General features: G+C 43.5%; 1 protein-coding gene across 3 annotated transcripts in view; it reads right to left on the bottom strand.

The window, feature by feature from the left end:
* Positions 1 to 4,826: 4,826 nt before the first annotated feature.
* LOC106610847 (bcl-2-modifying factor) overlaps positions 4,827 to 25,382 on the bottom strand; it is a 40,901-nt gene continuing 20,345 nt past the window's right edge. The window contains exons 4-5 of one of the 3 annotated variants that reach the window (XR_001329992.2): positions 21,783 to 22,802; positions 4,827 to 5,234 (exon numbers count right to left, since the gene is read on the bottom strand). Coding sequence is in view for 1 of the 3 variants with exons in the window: in XM_014210480.2 (XP_014065955.1) it covers positions 22,743 to 22,802 (60 nt within the window). In the remaining 2 variants the exon portion in view is untranslated. Of the gene's footprint in view, positions 5,235 to 16,886; positions 17,988 to 20,460; positions 22,803 to 25,382 lie in introns of those variants that run through there. The other 2 variants (XR_001329991.2, XM_014210480.2) reach the window with 2 other exon arrangements.

The following is a 25,382-nucleotide window of genomic DNA, read 5'->3' as shown; positions in this document are numbered from 1 at the left end:
TACTACAGTAGCTGTTGGCCTATTGTACTTCAAACAATGTGTAGGTTGCTTAGGATTCAAACCTCAAACAGCCTAATTCATACTCTTCAGAGCAGAAATGGGCAACTCCAGTCCTCAGGGGCCTGATTTGTGTCACACTTTTGCCACAGCCCCTGCTAACACAACTGACTCTGATAATCAACTAATCATGATCTTCAATGTAGAACACAATTAGTTTAATCAGCTGGATTTGCTAGGGATGAGGGGAAAGTGTGACACCACTCTGGCCCCTGAGGACTGGAGTTGCCCATCCCTGCTTCAGAGGGATAATGTACATTCAGTGTCCTGCTTTTATTATGTATTTTATCATTAGGTTGTATGTGTTTTTAGATACAGTATAATATCAAGTTGATTTGTAAAGTTTTATTGACATTAGTGTCATATTGGCTTAGATGTGATGGTAGGGAGATTTTAATTTAACATTGAGCATCAACCTATGCCTACATTATTAGCGTTGTAGTTTAATAACTTTTGTAGGCTTTTTGAATGGTATGCAATGGACAAAAACGTAGCGCAATGGTCTTCAGCACAAAAACGTAATAAAAGGCATCTGGCAGAAGTGAATTCATCCTCTCGATGGGACTATAATTACACCATTACAGCAGAAGGGGTGCAACTAGTTGTAGCATTTTTTTTGAAAAATGTAATGTCAAAATGTAGATTTCCACCTAACTAGACATACCCAAAAGCAATTATTTATCATGAGTGGACCATAAACAATGCCTAGTAATGCTTATACTGCCAGAAAGGGTACAATATCAGCTTTCTGTTAAAAAATAGTTTTAAAACGCTGCGGTGTAGTCACTTTTGAGGACACAGTACAAATATGTTATTTAACAAAAGTGGGGGAATGGGGCTTGAAATGATTTAAATGCTTTCTAAATATAGTAACAATCAACTTATAAATGACTTACTATAATATTTCACCTTTCTTATAACTGTAAAATAATATTATCATACTTTGTGACAGTACTGAATTGGCCCAATTTCACAGAGTATTTTCTGCCCGTGTCCTCTGAGCGATGCCTGCGGACTCGTTAAAACTTTAGCTTTAAGCGCAAAGCGTTTTCGTCCCTCTGTGACAAAGAGAAAGTGGTCTTGTTCCAATTCTACAAAATTATTTAGTATTTTTTTATGTTGAGCGCTCTAAATCCATCTGAGAACCTCACAGTGAGATGCTACTTTTGCTGCAATCGCTAGGGTCTTCCGTTTCATACACCGTAATGTAAGGTTCACGCTGCGAGGTTCACAGACAGAAGACATCGATCTTTTGTCTGGATTGCCCAGAAAATGTGACGTGTTGCTCGCTATGAAATTGAGGTGTCAGATTTCACACACTGCATTTCTGATAAGAGGGGAGAGCTGCATGTGAAGCGGGACAACAACAGCGTTAACGGAGTGCACAGTAATTGATGTTGCGCCAAGCGCTCTGTACACAAAAAGGTCGGAACCAGTCCAGAACCACTCAAATTCCCCTAAATTGGGGACTTAACATTTAAAAAGTTTTAACAGCAGCAACATTTTATCACTAAATTCAATATGCTTTAACCACAAGTAGCATATGGTAGAGACACACAGTCAAAATACAAAGTGTTGTGCTTTTCTTGTGTTCAAAGTCACATGTTTTCCCTTTGTGTCAGAGTCCAGTGACCTGGTGTTCCTGTCATGGTGACAATTCCTCTCAACAGGCTTACTGACACACATCTGTAACACTCAGGTACAGTTAGACATCCATATCCATCCCCCATCCCCCATTGTGTTGTTTAAAAACCTCAGGACTTTGTATGTTACCCTCTGAGAGGACAGGATACTACAGTATGAAAACAATGAGAGAGGATTGCCATTGGAACTTCATTGTAATAGCCTGCAATGTTTTCTCTAATACAAGCTGCATATTCTTAATCTTTAGGTGAAGTCAGTTCCACAAAGTACTGCACATGATCATGGTTTATGTGACACCATTAAAGCACTCAGTAAGTAAGCCATTTTTGCAGATAACGTTTACAGCAGAAGACCCCAGATTACCACGGTAGAGCTATAATCTACAATGGTGAGACTAGGTTTGCAGAGATGCACACTGTGCACAGGATGTCAAGTTCAGGTCACTTCTTAGAACTATACAGTAAAAGCTGAAATTCCACGTAGTCGTACCACAGAGTTTACCCTACCATAATGAGAGACCCTGTTGACGTGTAAGGAAGATAACCATAACTCCTAGACAGTCATGAGAGGTTGCCTGCTGGTAATCTGGGTCACTAGACAGTGAACACTCACAGCAGTCAATCACACAGTGAGAGAGTTCCTACAGAGCAGACCACAGAACCACCCTGTTTTACTTCTACCACTGTGAACTGCAATCTGACCTTTGAACTGTCTGCCCTGGAGTCCACACAAGTGGCTAACTTTACGATCTGTCTCAAACGTGATAACGCTCCCATGTCACTCTATATTAAATCCCAGGCATGGGTTGAATGCACCGAGCGTTTGTGTTATGAGTGGAACTCAAGCGTTACACATTTACTGCATTGTGGTGGGATTAGCATTCTGTGGAACAGGAATGGTAGTCAGTGCATACTCATAGACTACATACTACATAGCCTTGTAAACACGAACCTCAGCAGCAGAGCCAAAGCTTGTGTCTGAGGATGTGCATAAAGTGCTGTTTAGCCGTAACCTTTACTTTTTTTGTTCTCGGTTCATAAGGCACTGTTGTCTTATAAACTGCTGTGTCCAGTTGCACATGGAACGTTGGAATTTAGATGAAATTATTAAATGAAATCCATTTTTGCTGCATGAAGTAATCCAACAATGGATATCTTTGTTTTCTCTCATTGATCGAGACAGGTGGGTGTCCACCCCAAAGTGCTGCACGACATGTGCATGTCTCAGAAATCAAGTGTCGCTTTGAATGACACTCACTGTCTCGATCAATGAGAGAAGATCAGAAATAGACAAGATGGGGGCGTATATATCAATGGATTACTTCATGGAGCAAAAATGTATTTAATTTAGTAACAGAGCATTGTCTAAATTCAAACGTTCCGCCTGCAACTAGCAATGGGAGTTTAAAAGAAACCGGTGTGTTCCAAGTCAAGAATGTAAAAGTATTGCCATGTAGGTTAGTTGAAACTCTGCATTGTGTTGTGCCTACACTGTAAAGGGGTTACCATGATTTTGACAGTAGCTTATAGGCAGCTAGGTGGCATGTAAAATTCTGTATGTCATATTACAGTACACCTACTGCAACATAAATATGGAATCAAAGCAAGTACTGTGTAGTGACGTAAGTTGCTACCGTAATTGGAATGAATGAATGAATGAATGGATTAATTAAACGAATTGAGGGGTTTGTATTTTCACAGTATTTTACTGTAATTACAACTGATTGGTGCAAGCAGGTTGGCTGCTAGGTAAATTGTTTACAAACAATACAGCATATTAATGAACATTAGGTATTTTATATCAATTGCACTTCTAGGGGCCTTCACAAAGGCTTCCAAACTGGCAGTGACTACAGAGTAAAACAGACCAAAAGGACATGGTAAAAATGCTCAACCATTTAAGGTTTAAGACTTGCTGTCACTCCAAAATGTCCCCTAAACAGCGTTCTCACTCATGGGTGCAACAAATATAGCCCCTTACACGGCACGCCTCAAAATATGTTAATGCTTCAGAAACAATACCATGCACCAACTAGTGGTCAAAAAGTTGTTGGCTCTCCAAAAATATGGTATGGTACTGTGTTCTGTGGGGTAGAGTTAAAGTACCATTTGAAAGCAATTCTTAAAGCAATTCTTTCCCAATTCTTTCCCCGCCCCCAACATTTTCCCACAACGCACCATAATTTACAGTTTGCTGCAGTAAAACATTTCAGAGTATTTCGCTACAACCGCAATAACATCTGCTAAATGTATATGCAACCAATATAATGTTATTTTATCTGATTGAGTATTTTACTGTTGATAATAATAGAAAATACTGTATAATTTACAGTTTTCCATTACAGTGTAAGAATCAATCAATCAAATGTATTTATAAAGCCCATTTTACATCAGCCAATGTCACAAAGTGCTATACAGAAACCTAGCCTAAAACCCCAAACAGCAAGCAATGCAGATGTAGAATCACGGTAGCTAGGAAAAACTACCTAGAAAGGAAGGAACCTAGGAAGAAAGCTAGAGAGGAACCAGGCTCTGAGGGGTGTCCAGTCCTCTTCTGGCTGTGCCGGGTTGAAATTATAACAGTACATGGCCAAGATATTCAAACGTTCATAGATGATCAGCAGTGTCAAGTAATAATAATAATCACAGTGGTTGTAGAGGGTGCAACAGGTCAGCACCTCAGGAGTAAATGTCAGTTGGATTTTCATAGCCGAGCATTGAGTTAGAGACAGCAGGTGCGGTAGAGAGAGAGAGTCGAAAACAGCAGGTCCGGGACAAGGTAGTACGTCCAGTTAACAGGTCAGGGTTCCATAGCCACAGGCAGAACAGATGAAACTGGAGCAGCAGCACGTCCAGGTGGACTGGGGACAGCAAGGAGTCATTAGGTCAGGTAGTCCTGAGGAATGGTCCCAGGGCTCAGGTCTTCTGGGAGGGGAGGGAGAGGGAGAGAGAGAATTAGAGGGAGCATACTTAAATTCACACAGGACACCGGATAAGACAGTAGAAATACTCCAGACATAACAGACTGACCCTAGCCCTTCGACACATAAACTATTGCAGTATAAATACTAGAGCAGCCCTTAGCCGTGTTATATTGGCCATATACCACACCTCCTCGGGCTTTATTGCTTAAATATACACAGTGTGTTTGTGTGGAGGGGGTGGTTGTTTTGGGGAGTGTGTCATCAGAACAAAAGGTCATGAGGTTGGGTTCGCAGGCACAAATGACCCCCCCCCCCTCTAGTTTCAGTCACACTGCACATCACAAACAGAGGCCCATATCAACCTATACACTGATAAACACTCATACTCTCACTCCCTCTGTTCCTGACCTATCTCCACACTCCCTCTCTCTCTCTCCCTCTCTCTCTCTCTCTCTCTCTCTCTGGGATGATGAGAGTTGTTATTCTTGGCCCAAGGCCCACTCCTAACTCCCAGTATACTGTAGCTGATTGTTTTTGCTGCTCTGGGTTTAGGTCTTACCTCTGCAGATCATGTTACTGCTCGTGTTCCAGAGGGAGACCCTGTTGAGAGCTGGAGATGGGGAGAGAACTACAGCTGGTAGCCCTGAGCTCTAACACAGTAGTTTAATATTGTGTATTTATGATCACTGATCAGTACAGTATAGCACAATAGCGGACAAAGAAAATAGAAAAGGACATTTACTGAAATATGGTGTGCTTGCTAGTATTGAAGTATTCATACCCTTTGACTTATTCCACATTTGTTGTGTTACAGCCTGAATTCAACATTTATAAAAAAAATGTTTTTACCCATATACACACAATACCCCATAATGACAAAGTGAAAATATGTTTTTATAAATGTTTGCTAATATATTGAAAAGGAAATACAGAAATATATTATTCACAGCCTGAGTCAATACATGTTAAAATCACCTTTGGCAGTGATTACAACTGTGAGTCTTTCTGGGTATGTCCCTAAAAGCTTTGCACACCTGGATTGTACAATATTTGCACATTATTATTTTAAAAATTATTCAAGCTCTGTCAAGTTGGTTGTTGATCATTGCTAGACAGACATTTTCATGTCTTGCCATAGATTTTCAAGCCAATTTAAGTCAATACTGTAACTAGGCCACCCAGGAACATTCAATGCCATCTTGATAAGTAACTCTAGTGTCATTGTCGTGTGTGTAAGTGGCAGGGAAGTCAGGCGCAGGAGAAACCAACTTGGTGTAACTGAAGTAGTTTAATAAACATAAAACAAACTCCAAAAACCAACATACATAAAAAAAATAACATGGGTAAAATAACCCGTCGCGCACCAATACAAATACACGAGCACATAACCACAAACAATCTCTGACAAGGACATGAGGGGAAACAGAGGGTTAAATACACAACATGTAATGAATGGGATTGGAACCAGGTGTGTAGGAAGACAAGACAAAACCAATGGAAAATGAAAAATGGATCAATGATGGCTAGAAGACCGGTGACGTCGACCGTCGATTACCACCCGAACAAGGAGGGGCATTGACTTCGGCAGAAGTCGTGACATCTAGTGTATATTTGGCTTTGTGTTTAAGGTTATTGTCCTGCTGAAAGGTGAATTTGTCTCCCAGTGTCTGTTGGAAAGCAGACTGAACCAGGTATTTCTCCAGGATTTTGCCTTTGCTTAGTTCTATTCCGTTTATTTTTATCCCACGCATACCCATAACATAACGCAGCCATCATCATGTTTGAAAGTATGAAGATTGAATGAAACGGCCCTTTTTCAGGACCCTGTCTTTCAAAGATAATTCTTAAAAATCCAAATAACTTCACAGATTGTCACGTCCTGACTAGTAAAAGGGGTTATTTGTTATTGTAGTTTGGTCAGGGCGTGGCAGGGGGTGTTTTTCTGTGTGTTTTGGGGTTTTGGGCATTCTATGTCCTTTTTTCTATGTGTTTGTATTTCTTTGTTTTGGCCTGGTATGGCTCTCAATCAGGGACAGCTGTACATCGTTGTCGCTGATTGGGAGCCATACTTAGGTAGCCTGTTTTCCTTTGGGTTTTGTGGGTGGTTAATTTCTGTTTAGTGTTTTGTTATACCTGACAGAACTGTTTGGCTGTCATTTTCTTGTTTTGTTCAAAGTGTCTCGATTACAATTAAATATGAGCACTCAACACGCTGCGCCTTGGTCTACTCCTTCAGACAGCCATTACAGAACCACCCACCTTCAACGGACCAAGTAGCGTGGTATGGAGGAGCAGAGGGTTCAGGACTCCTGGACTTGGGAAGAGATACTGGACGGTAAGGGACCCTGGAGACAGGCTGGAGAATATCGCCGCACGCCGGAGGAGATAGAGGCAGCGAAGGCAGAACGGCGTTTCTGGGAGGATCGGCTGGCACGGCAAGAGGAGGAGAGGCAGCCCCAAGATTTTTTTTGGGGGGGGCACACGGGACGGTCGGCGGTGTCGAGGATGGAACCAGAGCCAGTCGGGGTGAAGTTGGAGGTGAGCGAAGGGAGCGAAGCAGAGACAGTGAAGGAGTTGATGGGGAGATTGGAGGAGAGAGATATGAGAGAGCTGCTGTGTTGGTGCATGAGGCACGACATTCGCCCTATGGAGCGTGTCCTCGAATTGATGTCACCTGAGTCAGCTCTCCATACTCGTCCTGAGGTGCGTGCTAGCCATCTGGTGAAGACTGTGCCAGCCCCACGCACCAGGACTCCTGTGCGCCTCCCCAGCCCTGCACGTCTTGTCCCAGAGCCAGGACTCCTGCATGTCTCCCCAGCCTGGTGAATCCTGTGCCGGCGCCCAGAGCCAGGCCTCCTGCATGTCTCCCCAGCCTGGTGAGTCCTGTGCCTGCTCCCAGAGCCAGGCCTCCTGCATGTCTCCCCAGCCTGGTGAATCCTGTGCCTGCGCCCAGAGCCAGGCCTCCTGCAAGTCTCCCCAGCCTGGTGAGTTCTGTGCCTGCTCCCAGAGCCAGGCATCCTGCATGTCTCCCCAGCCTGGTGAGTCCTGTGCCTGCTCCCAGAGCCAGGCCTCCTGCATGTCTCCCCAGCCTGGTGAATCCTGTGCCTGAGCCCAGAGCCAGGCCTCCTGCAAGTCTCCCCAGCCTGGTGAGTTCTGTGCCTGCTCCCAGAGCCAGGCTTCCTGCATGTCTCCCCAGCCTGGTGAGTCCTGTGCCTGCTCTCAGAGCCAGGCCTCCTGCATGTCTCCCCAGCCTGGTGAGTCCTGTGCCTGCGCCCAGAGCCAGGCCTCCTGCGTGTCTCCCCAGCCTGGTGAGTCCTGCGCCCAGAACCAGGTCTCCTGCAAGTCTCCCCAGCCTGGTGCGTCCGGCGCAGCCAGAGTCGCCCGCCTGTCCGGCGCAGCCAGAGTCGCTCAACACGCTGCGCCTTGGTCTACTCCTTCAGACAGCCGTTACACAGATCTTCATTGTAAAGGGTTTAAACACTGTTTCCCATGCTTGTTCAATGATCCATAAACAATTAATGATCATGCACCTGTGGATCGGTCATTTAGACACTAACAGCTTACAGACGGTAGGCAATTAAGGTCACAGTTATGAAAACTTAAGACACTAAAGAGGCCTTTCTACTGACTCTGAAAAACACCAACAGAAAGATGCCCAGGGTCCCTGCTCATCTGCGTGAACGTGCCTTAGGCATGCTGCAAGGAGGCATGAGGACTGCAGATGTGGCCAGGGCAATAAATTGCAATGTCCGTACTGTGAGATGCCTAAGACAGTGCTACAGGGAGACGGGACGGACAGCTGATTGTCCTCGCAGTGGCAGACCACGTGTAACAACACCTGCACAGGATCGGTACATCCGAACATCACACCTGAGGGACAGGTACAGGATGACAACGACAACTGCCCGAGTTACACCAGGAACGCACAATCTCTCCATCAGTGCTTAGACTGTCCGCAATAGGCTGAGAGAGACTGGACTGAGGGCTTATAGGCCTGTTGTAAGGCAGGTCCTCACCAGACATCACCGGCAACGACGTCGTCTATGGGCACAAACCAACCGTCGCTGAACCAGACAGGACTAGCAAAAAGTGCCCTTCACTGACGAGTCGTGGTTTTGTCTCACCAGGGGTGATGGTCGGATTCACGTTTATCGTCGAAGGAATGAGCGTTACACCGATGCCTGTACTCTGGAGCGGGATCGATTTGGAGGTGGAGGGTCCTTCATGGTCTGGGGCGGTGTGTCACAGCATCATCGGACTGAGCTTGTTGTCATTGCAGGCAATCTCAGCGCTGTGCGTTACAGGGAAGACATCCTCCTCCCTCATGTGGTACCCTTCCTGCAGGCTCATCCTGACATGACCCCCCATGGCCAGCAAAGAACCCGGATCTCAATCCCATTGAGTACGTCTGGGACCTGTTGGATCGGAGGGTGAGAGCTAGGGCCATTCTTCCCAGAAATATCCGAGAACTTGCAGGTGCCTTGGTGGAAGAGTGGGGTAACATCTCACAGCAAGAACTGGCAAATCTGGTGCAGTCCATGAGGAGGAGATGCACTGCAGTACTTAATGTACCACACCTTCACTACCACACCTACTTAGATCCTGACTGTTACTTTTGATTTTGACCCCCCTTTGTTCAGGGACACATTTCTGTTAGTCACATGTCTGTGGAACTTGTTCAGTGTGTGTCTCAGTTGTTGAATGTTGTTATGTTCATACAAATATTTACACGTTAAGTTTGCTGAAAATAAACGCAGCTGACAGTGAGAGGACGTTTCTTTTTTGCTGAGTTTATAAGGAAATCAGTCAATTGAAATACATTCATTCGGCTATAATCTATGGATTTCACATGACTGGGAATACAGATATGCATATGTTGGTCACATATACCTCAAAAGCAAGATAGGGGCGTGGAGCAGAAAACCAGTCAGTATCTGGTGTGACCACCTCATGCAGCCCGACACATCTCCTTCACATAGAGTTGATCAGGCTGTTGATTGTGGTCTGTGGAATGTTGTCCCACTCCTCTTCAATGGCTGTGTCGTTTACGTCGATCCAGAGCATCCCAAACATGCTCAGTGGGTGACATATCTGGTGAATATGCAGGCCTGGGACTGGGACATTTTCAGCATCCAGGAATTGTGTACAGATCCTTGAGACATGGGCCCGTGTATTATGCTGCTGAAATATGAGGTGATGGCGACGAATCAATGGCACGACAATTGGCCTCAGGCCTCATCACTGTATCTCTGTGCATTCAAATTGCCATTTTCTGTGCACTCAAACTGTCATCTGTGGCATTGTGCCCATTTTAAAATGGCCTTTTATTGTCCCCAGCACAAGGCACACCTGTGTAATGATCCTTCTGTTTAATCAGCTTCTTTATATGCCACACCTGTCAGGTGGATGGATTATCTTGGCAAATGAGAAATGCTCACTAACAGAGGTGAACAACATTTGAGAGAAATAAGCTTTTTGTGCGTATGTAACATTTCTGGGATCTTTTATTTCAACTGATGAAACAAGGGGCCAACACTTTACATGTTGCATTTATATTTTTGTTCCGAACATTTAGGCTTGCCATAACAAAGGGGTTGAATACCTATTGACTCAATACATTTCAGCTATTCATTTTGCTATTAATCTGTAAAAAATTCTAAAAACCTAATTGCACTTTCACATTATGGAGTATTGTGTGTAGGCCAGTGACATACAATCTAAATGTACTACATTTTAAATTCAGGCTGTAACACAACAAAATGTGGAAAAAGTCAAGGGGTGTGAACATTTTCTGAAGGCACTATCTAGTTGTGAAATAGTAGTAGTAGTGGTAGTAGCGGTGGTAGTACTGTTAGTAGTAGCAATGGTTGTAATAGGGTTTTTATAGCCTATGGGTTAGTTATAGTGACCTATTTTACAGTGGGTTATAGTGGGCTAGTATACAAGGCTAGAGTGAGTACTATATCATCATATAATGTCTTTTTAAGCTCAGAATTTGTATTTGTTTTCTCATTGAAGCCTGCATTCCACCATTGAAATGAATGGGGATACCACAAGCTTTATAGTTTATGAAGTAGAAATGATAATACAAATATGTGTTGAAGGCATCTAAGTTGAGTCAGTCTGCACAACATTAGGGTGGTGTTTGTAACTGTGGGTTTGTAGCAGTGGTCAGTAGTTGTTTGGTTGTTTTGCTTGTTCTTTGGGCCCTACAGTATGGACATGGTCAGTAGTTGTGTGGAAGTGATCAGTAGTTGTGTCGCTGTGGTCAGTAGTTGTGTGGTTGTGCTCAGTAGTTGTGTAGTTGTGGTCAGTAGTTGTATCACTGTGGTCAGTAGTTGTGTGGTTGTGCTCAGTAGTTGTGTGGTTGTGGTCTGTAGTTGTGGTCAGTAGTTGTGTCACTGTGGTCAGTAGTTCTGTGGTTGTGGTCAGTAGTTGTGGTCAGTTGTTGTGTGGTTGTGGTCAGTAGTTGTGTGGTTGTGGTCTGTAGTTGTGTCTCTGTGGTCAGTAGTTGTGGTCAGTAGTTGTGCCACTGTGGTCAGTACTTCTAGTCAGTAGTTGTGTCACTGTGGTCAGTAGTTGTGTGGTAGTGGTCAGTAGTTGTGGTCAGTAGTTGTGTGGTTGTGGTCAGTACTTCTAGTCAGTAGTTGTGTCACTGTGGTCAGTTGTTGTGGCCAGTAGTTGTGTGGTTGTGGTCAGTTGTTGTGTGGTTGTGGTCAGTAGTTGTGGTCAGTAGTTGTGTGGTTGTGGTCAGTTGTTGTGTGGTTGTGGTCAGTAGTTGTGGTCAGTAGTTGTGTCACTGTGGTCAGTACTTCTAGTCAGTAGTTGTGTGGTTGTGGTCAGTTGTTGTGTGGTTGTGGTCAGTAGTTGTGGTCAGTAGTTGTGTCACTGTGGTCAGTACTTCTAGTCAGTAGTTGTGTCACTGTGGTCAGTAGTTGTGTGGTAGTGGTCAGTAGTTGTGGTCAGTAGTTGTGTGGTTGTGGTCAGTTGTTGTGTGGTTGTGGTCAGTAGGTGTGTGGTTGTGTGGTTGTGGTCAGTAGTTGTGGTCAGTAGTTGTGTCACTGTGGTCAGTACTTCTAGTCAGTAGTTGTGTGGTTGTGGTCAGTTGTTGTGTGGTTGTGGTCAGTAGTTTTGGTCAGTAGTTGTGTCACTGTGGTCAGTACTTCTAGTCAGTAGTTGTGTGGTTGTGGTCAGTTGTTGTGTGGTAGTGGTCAGTAGTTGTGTCACTGTGGTCAGTACTTCTAGTCAGTAGTTGTGTGGTTGTGGTCAGTTGTTGTGTGGTTGTGGTCAGTAGTTGTGTCACTGTGGTCAGTACTTCTAGTCAGTAGTTGTGTCACTGTGGTCAGTAGTTGTGTGGTAGTGGTCAGTAGTTGTGGTCAGTAGTTGTGTGGTTGTGGTCAGTTGTTGTGTGGTTGTGGTCAGTAGTTGTGGTCAGTAGTTGTGGAAGCCATTGTCATTACCATTAAGCCATGGAGACTTGAGTGTTGGCAGTCTAAAACAGCGGATTTAGACAGCACCGGGCAAAATTGTGTTTTTATACAAACACACACACACACACACGCACACACACACACACACACACACACACCTGTCCCACATGTGTGTTTATTTTTAGCGAACAGCACAAGCAGCTGTTTGCCATTACTCATATCAGTATGTATGCTCTCTCTCTCTCCTTCTTTGGCCCAGTGTTATTGCTTCAGAGCCACTGAGTTCTGATGCACTGTGTGACTTCTGGGCCGGGGCTATTTACACCTTACAGAAGTCAGGAACTCTGAGACTCTTCCCTAGGTCAATACCATCTACTACTATTATCTTACTCTTGGGCTTAACATGTATTCATGTAGTTGTGAATGAATCTAATACTATGTTCATTTGCATGAATTATTTATAACTTGCATCACAAAAGCCCTTTCTGTTTACACATGTCGCATCACTCAAACATCTGAAAGTGAGAGTAGAGAGAGGGTAGTGTATGTGTCTGCTGCTGAGGGATTGGGAAAGGAAAGATTAACCATCCAGCCTATAAACAACACTCACAAAATTCACAACCTCTTTTATACAACCGTCAAACCTGTCAGCTTATTTCCTCCACACACTAAAGGATCAAGGAGCTTCAGGATGGCTCTTTATGAAACCTAATGCTGCATGTAGCTGTGAAAACATGTTTGTAGATAGTGAGTTTTCTAATTTAAGTTTATCGCATGTCAGAGATCAAGTCGGGGTCAGCCGGTCCCAGCAGCAGCAGGCAGCACTGCATCAGGCCTTTATTACCTTTAATTAACAAGGCATTAATGGCTTCCCTCTGGCCAGTGGCATAAACATCCAGTTTGTGTTTTATACAGGGTCATTAACCCAATCGCGTGATTACCTCAGACTCACTGGGACTCCGTTGGCTTCCTGCCTCCCTCCCGCCCTCACTGCCCCCCCTCTCTCTTTCCCTCCCCCCACCAGTAATGAGGGGCAATGTCAGTGGAGGAGACATCAGCTTGTTTAGTTGAACTGTTCAGATGAGCCTCAGAATTACCAGAGTACAAAACCTGCCCACAGCCATACCAAAAAGACAATTTACACTAAAGGTACGATGTAAAGGATATTCACAGGGTGATGCTATTTCAGTCCTTGTAGATGGCAAGTATTTATAACATATCATCAAAAAGGAGCCTCACCAGACAGTTTCCAAGTTTAGGAGCATGAAATGCTCTTAAGTGAGTGTACGTTTTTTAATCCACTCCATTAATCCAAACAACACATAATCCACCACATAATCCACGCAAACTACAGTCTGTTTACCAGGTGAGATGGCCACATCACAAACATGCATGGCAATCCATGTAGCTGTGTGGAGGGTTTTAAGAGTATTATCTAGTAAGTAATGTGTGTCCCCTCTCCTGATGCCCCAAGGGGCCCTGTGGGGGCTTTCAGAGCCAAGGCTGGGGGTTGTGTGTTTAAAATGTGCTGCTGGATTACAACTCTGTGTAGGGGATTCCCAAGCATGCTCTACTCTGAGGTCATAAATGGTCCTGTCATTAACCCTTTATTGATAGAGCTCAGAGGAGTACCAAACAGCTACCCTATCCATAAAATACACTTACCAACGGGGCAAAAGCCACGTGCAAAGCGTAAACGCATAAGATTGATGTCGATTATCTGTCAATATTCTGAATTAATCCATCAAAATCCATTAAGCATACTGTATTTGTGCAGCCAAGATGAGTCTTTACTACAGCTGTATCAGTAATGATGCTGATGTGCATTCAGAGTGGTGATCCACTTCAAGTCAAACACAAGCAGCCTTGTCCTAACAACAATACTAACAAGGCTCCAGTCTGGAGAGTGTATAGCATGGGCCAGGCCATTGTAGTGCCCCGAAAGCACATGGGCCTGATTGAGAGCGTGAGGTTTCAGGGTGTGAGAACCACGTGAGTGGAGCTGTTGGAGGACAACAGTGCGAGAGAGAGAGAGAGAGAGAGAGAGAGAGAGAGAGAAAGCGAGAGAGAGTTCCTTGTTTCTGTTTCAGAGGTCCAGCTGCTACATGCAGCTTTCATTATTCAAATGTTGCAGCATGACATCTAATTAATACTCCCACAAGCAAAGAGAGAGAGAGACAGAGACAGATAGAGACTGAGAGAGAGAGAGAGACTGAGAGAGAGAGAGAGAGAGAGAGAGAGAGAGAGAGAGAGAGAGAGAGAGAGAGAGAGAGAGAGAGAGAGAGAGAGAGAGAGAGAGAGAGAGAGAGAGAGAGAGAGAGAGAGAGAGAGAGAGAGAGAGAGGTATGCCTGACTTCTCTAGTCTGCAACATCATGGGGCTGCCTGTGTCGGGCCATTCTAATGCTTTTTAATGTCAACAGAGTGATTTCAATTAGATATAGTGTAGTGATTCTGACAGCAGACTTCTGTAACCGAGTTAAGTGATTTAGTGTGAGAGAGGAAAGAGGGGGGGATGAGAGAAGAGGAGATGCTAATGCATGATAACAGTTTACGCATGACAACCCACTGGGTACAGACGTAAATTCAATGTCTATTCCACGTTGGTTCAACGTAATTTCATTGAAATTATGTGTCAACATCGTTGATTCAACCAGTGTGTGCCCAGTGAGAATAGTCTAAGGCAGCTTTTTATATTTACTCTAGACTAGAGATGGTCAGGGTCGATTTTTAATGCAGCATAATAATCCGAAAAGTTCCCTTTTGTTTTTTCACAAAGGAGAAACATATAATTCAAAACCCTTCCACTCTGTATACAATCAACCTATTTACTGACACAAAAAAAAGAATCTAAGTTGAAACCTGGGTCATCAGGGGTCATTGCCTGGCTGTTGACCTCTGAGGTCAGCCAAAGTGGAGGGGGCGTTGGGAGCGAGGGGATTTCATTCTTGTTCTCTACTTGTGACTCCGACTGCTGTGTGTTAGAGCACGGGGAGGGGTGTGTTAGAGCACGTGGAGGCCCTCCCAACCCCCTAACATTGTCACCTCTCCCCAAGGGAAAACTGAGTTATACTGGGCTGAACTCGCAGGACAATATCCAGGCTCTCCCCATCACTGTCAATAAAGAATCTCATTTTCTTGGTAAGTTTTGTGTCGATAAACAAACGCCACTTTATAGTCACAACCTATCTAATCACAACCTTACTGTACCTTTGTGCCAAGTTTAAATGCTGAGATAGACAGAGAGAGACAGAGAGAGAGACAGAGAGAGAGAGACAGAGAGAGAGCTAATACACTCTCACTGACTGTATATTTGCGAGGGGTTCAGGAGTTCAAGATTGTATCTGGGTAGTTTGTCTTGGGTTGCTAACCACTTGACGCCACTCTGCCAACCAGAGCTGGTTTGGGGTGACTGACCATGATACGTCGATCATAAAAATCTAGCAGGCTAGGCCAGTTCAGCCTGAGTTCACACAGGCCTGCAGTCCTATAGGTAGGAGCCTGACAAAGAGATTTATTTATGTTTATTTATTTTCCCTTTTGTCCTTTAATATTTGCACATCGTTACAACACTGTATATAGCAATAATATAACCTTTGAAATGTCTCTATTCCTTCAGAACTTTTGTGAGTGTAAAGTTTACTATTCATTTTTTATTGTTTAGGATGAAAATCCTTCTTTCAATAGCCAGATTAGAGCTGTGGTCCCATGTTAGAACCAGCAGGGTGTGACTCTGTGCAGATTAGATGCTATGCTCTTTCTTTATCATGTCCATGGCTGGATTTATCAAGCGTAATGCTGGTAATCTCTTTGATTATGAGCTAAACCCATTAGGGGATACTGCACAGACACAGTGTGGAGAAACAGACAGAACCCGGGATAACACAATCTTATTGTTTTAAAAACCTACAGTTTTATCGTATGTGCTGGAGAGCTTATCAGACATGCTGTGATCTTGTCAGAAAGAGAGAATAATCACAGGTGAAACTGGGTCAAAACAATGGTGTTATGCCTATTGTTATCGCTAAAACCGTAGAATAGTTTTATTTATGGGACATAACACTGTGTGTTATCTATTTTCTCTCGGGATCAACACTTACCGCCTTTCCCAAGAAACCTTGAAAACAGCTCCAGACCGTGTTTTTATCACAAACACAACATTACTCTCTGTAAACAACACTGATATAAGAATGAGAAACTCAAAGCCATAGAGTGGTTAAACATTCCTATGGGGAAGGCCTGCTTGTAGTCCTACCTTTTAGTTTTACTTCTATCTGAAAAACTCCTCTGCCAGGTAATATTCTCTCCATCAGGTCTAAGGGTCTTATTCCGTCTTTGTGGCTGACAAGACATATCATGTGATGAAACAGAAAAGAAGACCCCAATGAGTGGACTACAGTTGAAGGGACACACCCATCCGTCTGTCTGCCTGTTCTGTTCTGTTCTGTTCTGTCTCACATTGAGAGTCTCAGTGGCCTTGATCCTCCGTCTGTACAAACCACAGACTCACCGCTGTCTCTCTCCGGCGTCGCTACCATTTGGAGAGCAGGACCCGCCCATACCACACCACACCATACCACACCACACCATACTACACCACAGCATACTACACCACACCATACTACACCACAGCATACTACACCACACCATACTACACCACAGCATACTACACCACACCAAACTACACCACAGCATACTACACCACACCATACTGCACCACACCATACTACATCACACCATACTACACCACAGCATACTATAACACACCATACTACACCACACCATACTACACCACAGCCCTGCATGGCACGGCACCACAATCAAACACATAGGAGCCCATACAACCCAATCTCCATGCAGTAATCTGCAAAACATTGGACACCTGACCTACATAACCTGTTTGTTACGTGTATAAATGTTAGTAAACTGGGGAGACTGATGACTAAATCAGCAATGATCTTTTGGCTTCCTGTTGTGTCTGAGGCTTCAAGTCCGTGGGTGAGATGCAGAAAACTGGATGACTATAGCCTAACCTTTATTAAGGAGCTCATTTGTGAACAAGCCAGCAGAAGGTTATCTCCAATAGGATCAGACAGAGAGGTTAATATCAAAGTTACTCACATCTCATGGAGTTAGTATCAGGTAGTCTACACAGCATATAGTCAAGTATTATGACAATGAGAAACCATGGTAAAATTCACTACAGCAATCCAGCAAATCATGGGCATGGCAGTCACCAAAATAGAGTGTCAGAAACAAATGTTACACATTTAATGTTCATTAAATTCACAGTTTGTTTTCCTACCCACACTTTTCTCTGCTTCTAATTGAAATGCATTTCACTGTCTTCGAAGGGAATCATTTATGAGGAAACCTGTTCATTTGAGTGTCTGTTTTTGTTTTGTTTTGCTGTGTTTCCCAAGTGAATTCAGCTGGGGTTCCATGCCAGGTTATTTTCAGTACGTTTAACAAAGTCAATATCCAAAGTACAAGAAGTCAAGATGTGTGATTTTGAAAATATTAATGTATTTGCAGGAGTACTACTGTGATGATAACCTTCTGACAAGAAACAGGACTATTCCCCAAAGGTTAATTCATGAGATATAGCGCATTTGTTGTTTTGTTTATATTGAGGAATGTATTCATGTGTTCCCATGGTACAGTGGTGTCATCAGGTTAATGATGAGCAGCCAGCCCAGAGAGGATCATGGGAGTCTGAGTCCATCCCAGGTGGCTTCCAGCTCCAGTCTCTGTGTTGTCTCTTAAAAGAGTCTGGGTTCAGGAGTTTACACATGTCCACTGGATAATAATGCCAGCCCTCAGTGTTAGGGAGGAGCCTGTTGAGTGGTTGTGATGGCCTGCGCTGTGATCTCAGCATGTGAATGAATGACAGTGGGGACGTGATGGCAGCCGTCTGTCTGGTCGCATTCTAAGACTGAAAGGAAAATTTCAAACATTTTCGACTTCATATTTATCATCTCCAGCACAACCCCAACATCAACCTACTGTATGTGAAAATGGCGCAATTCTATGTGTTGTAGTAAATAAGATAGAAGAAGATAAGTGTTTTTAATGACATCATCTGTCATGTCCTGACCAAAGTAAGATGCTTTTTTCTATGGTAGAGTAGGTCAGGGCGTGACAGGGGGCGTTTTGTGTTTTTCTATGTTTTCTATTTCAATGTTCTTAGGTTCTAGTTTTTGTATTTCTATGTTGGTTTGTTTGGGATGATCTCCAATTAGAGGCAGCTGGTCCTCGTTGTCTCTAATTGGAGATCATACTTATGTAGGGGTTTTTCTTCCTGGGTTTTGTGGGTGATTATTTTTGAGTAACATTTGTTTCTCCTCTGCGTCACGGTTTGTTGTTTTGTCATTTCAGTTATTTGATGTATTACATAGTTTCACAGAGTAAATAAAATGTCGAATTACACAGACGCTGCACCTTGGTCCTCTCCTTTCGACAGCCGTGACATCATCGGTGTGCATCATGTGATTTTGACCAATTATGAGTAGACATAGCATAGTATGAAGACGATAAATATGAAGTAGAAAAATGTAGACATTTTCTTTTAACGCTTCAAGTCAGTGACTGCACCCTGCCTGACCTCTCAGACTGACAATTCTAATGTCATTTTTCTCCCTTAAATCAGCGTCTTGTGAGAGACAGTTAAGCCTTGTTCACACTGCAGGCCTTAATGCTCAAATCAATTTTGTTTTTCAAATCTGTTTAGGAATAATTCTGTGTTCAGAGAGCAGTCATTTGCTGACATGGCTATGCTAGTTGCCATAGTAATGACGAGTATGTACTCCTGTACTCCTGTTTCCTATCAATCAGAAGTTATGTAGCAGGTGACAACAATGTCTGCCATGGACGTTTCCCAGTTGCTTTGAATGTTCAAAATCATAGTGTAAGAACCCTTTTAAAGCCTAAAAGGATAAGATTATCCAACTTTCAAAACAAGTAATTTTTGGCTAGTCATAGCAGTCATTAGTTAGCTAGGTAGCTGTTTAACTTTCTGGCACATTCACTACTTTGTTTGTAAACAATTAGCAAGCTAGTTATCTACCACATGTTCTTGTCAAACTGTCAACAGAGTAGCTAGCAAGCAACAAGATATGCCAAATAACAGTCTAAAAACCACTTGAGCGCAAATCAGTCAGATTTGACCGTTCAGACTGTCGTATGGCCAGGAATCAGATTTGTATCTGACTTCAAACAACCTCCGAAGGAGGTTTGAAATGCAACTTGAATTATCTGATTCTATATGCCTTTTGGCTGTTCAGACTGCAAGAAAAACAACAGACTAATCGGATATGCAAAAAAATTGTATTTGAGTCACTTCAAACTGCCAATGTGAACAAGGCTTTAGAGAGAGAGAGGTTGTCATATGCTCTGCTCACCTGTGTGTAATAATCAATTTATGCATCATACACATACGCACAATTCATGACAGTATGAAAAACTAAGAGTCCAGCACTTTCCTCACAAGAGTTTGGCGCTTATGTAGCAGAACGATATGCAGTGTTTAACTATGATGTCTAAATAAGTCCATTGCACAGATGATGATGGTGCTGGCGATGTCCAGAGCTCTGGGCTTGGTGCTGGGGTCTGTGGGATCTATACACAGCTGCTGGCCACATGGGGCCTGCTGGGGGTTAGAAGTACAGAGAGAGCAAGAGAGCCAGTCTACTACTTCGTTTATTGCCATCAGAACTTGGCTCTGAAGGCCCTGCAACTCGTGCAATTGTTTGAGATGAGCTGGCAGCCATCCAAGCCTGGAGTAAATCAGCACTGTCAGTCAGTCAACAACAGCCAGCACAGAGAGGAGGGGGAGGAGGGAATGTGTATGTGAGAGAGAAGGGGGAGGGAAGAGAAGGGGGAGCATGGGTGGGGGGAGGGAAGTCAAGAGAGAGCAAGGGTTTGGTCTGCTGTTGTGAAACCTGAGCTGGGTAAAATGTTTAACACTTTCACCCAATGTTTTTGCAGTTGTTACTGTTAGGAGGGATCGATTGCGTGAGCAGGCACACGCAAACCCAGAACCGTACAAACATACATGCAGAGCCCCAAACACTACCTCTGGTGTGCTTGTTTTTCTCTCCCCCTGCCCCATCCCAGCCACACTTCTGTTATCAAGGTGAGGCACACACTCACACTAACAAGCCAGCCAGACGTCTCTGACCTGGCGCCCAGCCAACTGTCTCCATAAAAACGTTGCACCCACTGAACCGGACCGGCTTCTGCCAGGAGGCACTATCAGCTCTTTATCTGCGGCCTCCCTGCCTGGAACGACACTCACTGTCTCCCAGCAAGAGCCTGTATGGAAACTGGCTGTGAGGAAACGCTGCTACTGAACAACCCAGTATCACAGATTATTGTGAAATAGACACAAACTGCTTATTAGAAATTGATAACAGGCACATGAAAAAGTAATTTATTTTGTGTGCAGTACACGGTTTTGTACACAGTGCATTTCAATCACAGAAAAAGACAGTAGGTTATGTAAGACAGAAATTATAGAAGGGAGGTTGGTTGGGGAGGATGGGTGGGCGTATAACGCAAACATCTAGCAACCCAAAGGTTGTATGTTTGAATCTCATCATGGATAACTTCTGAATTTTCTGTAATTAGCTACTTTGCAACTACTTAGCATGTTAGCTAACCCTTTCCCTTTCCCTTTCCCTAACTCTAACCTTAACCCTTTAACTTAACTCCTAAACCTAACCCTTTAACTACTTAGTTAGCATGTTAACTAACCTAGCATGTTAACTAACTAACCTTAACCCCGATCTCCTAAACCTAACCTTAACCCCTAACCTTAACTTCTAGCCTAGCTACTGTTAGCCACCTAGCTAGCCTAGCTAACGTTAGCCACAACAAATTGGAATTTGTGTAATGTACACGAATGTGCTATGAAGAAAGAAAATCATGTAATACACACAAATTGCGTTGTGATGAAAATTATGTAATACGTGTGCCTTGCACGAATTTCAAATAAGTCATTTGTGTCTATTTCACAATAAGCTGTGATAGCGTGTTGGAACACCGCATGCGGACGGGGCACAGAGGGTTGAGACTGATGTGTCCTCAGGAAGCCATGGTGACTGTCATATTTTCATCTGAGAGAAACTTTTTCCTGACAATTAGTTCTCAACATTCCCCCGGCTTGTTTATGTCCTGTATATTGAGTGACATCTACAAGCATAACTGGACCTGTGCTTGAGTCTCCTGTGTCTCTGTGCTTGAGTCCAAAGCATAGATGAAAGTCTGCAGTTTAAATCCTTTAATTGGGGCCTAAATGTCATCAGAAGAGCTTAAAGCTTTGTGAAAGCGATAAAATGGAAAATGTTGTCCAGAAAACAATAGCAGGCAAAGACAAAAAAGACAAGTTCACTAGGTTCATGTTCTTTGCTTGGAGGATTTTAAATCCCTCCCCTTGACCGCAGGATATGGCTAGAGTTTGTGAGTCAGAGATTTTGTGTGTGTGTGTGTGTGTGTGTGTGTGTGTGTGTGTGTGTGTGTGTGTGTGTGTGTGTGTGTGTGTGTGTGTGTGTGCGTGTGTGCGTGTGTGCGTGTGTGCGTGTGTGCGTGTGTGCGTGCGTGCGTGCGTGCGTGCGTGCGTGCGTGAATGTGTGTGTGCGTGTGCGTGCATGTGTGCACGCATACTTTTAACTGTGTGTATGTCTGTCAAGAGTCCGTGCGTGTGCGTGCACATGAATGTGTGTGCTTTTACTTCTGCTTGCGTGTGTGTCACAGCTGTGTGGCTGGGAGTGACTGGCGCTCAACAAAGGACTGAGCTCTTCTGGGTTGCTCTTGGTAAACAGAGGGGAACTCACAGTGCCGCACGCTGATGGCACAACTTCTCTTTTAGAGTAATTGTACAGAGACGGCTTCAAAAGAAAATAAGAATTAAAGGGGCAACACAATACAGAATATGGACAGAGAGAAAGAGATGAATTCTTACTGTCCCAAATCACATGCATTTAGAAACACTTGTAGTCTAAGACTTTCTCAAGCCTAAGTCTCTAAGCATGAATTAAATGCATCTTTGCCTTATTTATACCACTATAGTACATAACTTTCATACATATGTAGGATCTTAATTTGATCACCCTGTTGCAGGAGAACTTTCCTTGTAGTGTATTTGAGGCTTAAAAAGGCTTCTGAAGTTTGTAATTTCCACTTTGAAACTTCAGACTTGATTTTCCCTTAAGAAAAATGTATCAACCCCTACAGAAATGTTCATTAATTAAAATCCACATGATAATTCACATTTCCTGTTGCTGCAGGATTATTGTCCTGCTGTAGCAAACTGGCTCAAATTAAGATCCTATATCTGTAGCCTGACATAGAAAATTAAGAAACGGTTGAACTGAAGTGACTTAAAGTTTCATGCACAGATATTAAAATCACACACTGTATCGCCTTGCCTTCAATTGCAGAAAAGAAAACACAATAAATACTTATCCTTTCAGTATTGACCAGGAGTCAACAGATCCATCTGCTGATAGTTGTGTTTGCTGTGGCTTTTATTGCAGCTGTAATTTGGTGGCAGAGCTGGGCTGCAGGGAGCTGGGGGCTGGGAGGCTGGAGTTGGGTGCTGGAGGGTTTGGGAGCTGGGGAGTCTGTTCCGAGGGAGGTCTGCTGCCCCCAGCATGCCCGGTCCAGTCCAGTCCAGCTTAGCCCTATGCCCTCACCATCCCATGTGGCTGCATTGGCTTAGCTGGTGTTTCCATGACGACTGTAGACTTTCCTGGTGTTAGATGTGTACAGAGACGAGTAGAGAGAGAGAGAGAGAGAGAGAGAGGGAGACGGAGAACACTTTGAAGAGCCTTCTGTGTTTGTGTTTGTTCTGACACGGCTGAGGTTGTTATTTGATGAGTAGACCAGTGCCTCTTTTTTAGAGGGAGCATGGAGATAACTCTGGCAGTGGCAAGCAAGACAGGATGGTGTTACAAATGACTGTCAACTGACTATGACATATGCTTCGTAATACTGTTCATTTCTTATATCACTGCCTATTACTCAGACAACAACACAACAGTGCTTCATGTAGTGAGTCAGAACCCCTAGGCACCCCCAGTATTAGTTTAGCCAAAGCAAAGACAAGACAATTAAAGGCAAAAACAAACAATACCCAATGCTATCTAAAGGACAATCTTAAACAAAAGAGAGAAGTGCTGTAATCATGAGGTTGGTTTATCCCGGTTTTAATATGTCTTCCCAGACAACGCCAGTACCCTGCCGTCAACTTCATGCAATCAGGAGAACCACAGAGTGTTTTGGTGCTGTCACTCAGCAGACCTTTGTACTGGTCCCAGCCCCCCTCTTTACAGCCCACTTTGCAGATCCGTTCAGAGGAGGCATGGTTTTACAGAGTAACAGCAGCCACGACATCAAAAAACAGAATAATGAAACTAATGACACTTCTTTTCAACTAGAAAATGTTCCACAAACGTGGAGCATATACAGAACATATACAGAAAATGGGTCCTTTGCTTACTTGAGCCACAGAGATCATTATTTGTTGTTGACTGTTGGAAATTACTCCCAACAGCCAGACAAGGTGTCACATTGCATGACAGAGAATAAAAACAATAGAGGTACTAATGTCACGACATCTGCCGAAGTCGGTCCCTCTCCTAGTTTGGGCGGCGTTCGGCGGTCGACGTCACCGGCCTTCTAGCCATCGCCGATCCAACTTTCATTTTCCATTGGTTTTGTCTTGTCTTCCCTCACACCTGGTTTCAATTGCATCAATTACATGTTGTGTATTTAACTTGTTATGGATAGGGGGCAGTATTTTCACAGCCGGATAAAAAAACGTACCCGATTTAATCTGATTCTTACTCCTGCCCAGAAACTAGAATATGGATATAATTATTAGCTTTGGATAGAAAACACTCCAAAGTTTCTAAAACTGTTTGAATGGTGTCTGTGAGTATAACAGAACTCATTTGGCAGGCCAAAACCTGAGAAGATTCCAAACCGGAAGCGCCCTCTCTGACTATTTCTTGGCCTTCTTGATCATCTCTATCCAAAACAGGGGATCTCTGCTGTAACGTGACATTTTCTAACACTCCCATAGGCTCTCAGAAGGCGCCAGAACGTTGAATGATGACTTTGCAGGCCATGGCTGAAAAACAGTAGCGCATTTGGATAGTGGTCGATCAGAGAACAATGAGACTGGGGGCGCATGCACGAGACGACTCCATGTTTTTATTTTTTCGTCTTTGAACGAAAACAGGGTTTCCCGGTCGGAATATTATCGCTTTTTTTACGAGAAAAATCGCATAAAAATTGATTTTAAACAGCGTTTGACATGCTTCGAAGTACGGTAATGGAATATTTTGAATTTTTTTGTCACGAAACGCGCTGGGCGCGTCACCCTTCTTTACACTTCGGATAGTGTCTTGAACGCAAGAACAAAACGCCGCTATTTGGATATAACTATGGATTATTTGGAACCAAACCAACATTTGTTATTGAAGTAGAAGTCCTGGGAGTGCATTCTGACGAAGAACAGCAAAGGTAATCCAATTTTTCTTATAGTAAATCTGAGTTTGGTGAGTACCAAACTTGGTGGGTGTCAAAATAGCTAGCCATGATGGCCGGGCTATCTACTCAGAATATTGCAAAATGTGCTTTCGCCGAAAAGCTATTTTAAAATCGGACACCGCGATTGCATAAAGGAGTTCTGTATCTATAATTCTTAAAATAATTGTTATGTTTTTGTGAACGTTTATCGTGAGTAATTTAGTAAATTCACCGGAAGTGTTCGGTGGGAATGCTAGTTCTGAACGTCACATGCTAATGTAAAAAGCTGGTTTTTGATATAAATATGAACTTGATTGAACAAAACATGCATGTATTGTATAACATAATGTCCTAGGAGTGTCATCTGATGAAGATCATCAAAGGTTAGTGCTGCATTTAGCTGTGGTTTTGTTTTTTGTGACATTATATGCTAGCTTGAAAAATGGGTGTCTGATTATTTCTGTCTGGGTACTCTGCTGACATAATCTAATGTTTTGCTTTCGCTGTAAAGCCTTTTTGAAATCGGACAGTGTGGTTAGATAAAGGAGAGTCTTGTCTTTAAAATGGTGTAAAATAGTCATATGTTTGAAAAATTGAAGTTTTGGGATTTTTGAGGAATTTGTAATTCGCGCCACGCCTATCATTGGATATTGGAGCAGGTGTTCCGCTAGCGGAACGTCTAGATGTAAGAGGTTAACCCTCTGTTCCCCCATGTCCTTGTCCGGAATTGTTTTTTGTAGTGCTTGTGTTTGTTATGCTGGTGGATACCGGGTTTTGTCTGACCCATTCATTGATT

The sequence above is a fragment of the Salmo salar genome, chromosome ssa09, assembly GCF_905237065.1.
Source record: "Salmo salar chromosome ssa09, Ssal_v3.1, whole genome shotgun sequence".
Classification (NCBI taxonomy): domain Eukaryota; kingdom Metazoa; phylum Chordata; class Actinopteri; order Salmoniformes; family Salmonidae; genus Salmo; species Salmo salar.
This window is presented reverse-complemented; position numbering and strand designations above follow the sequence as displayed.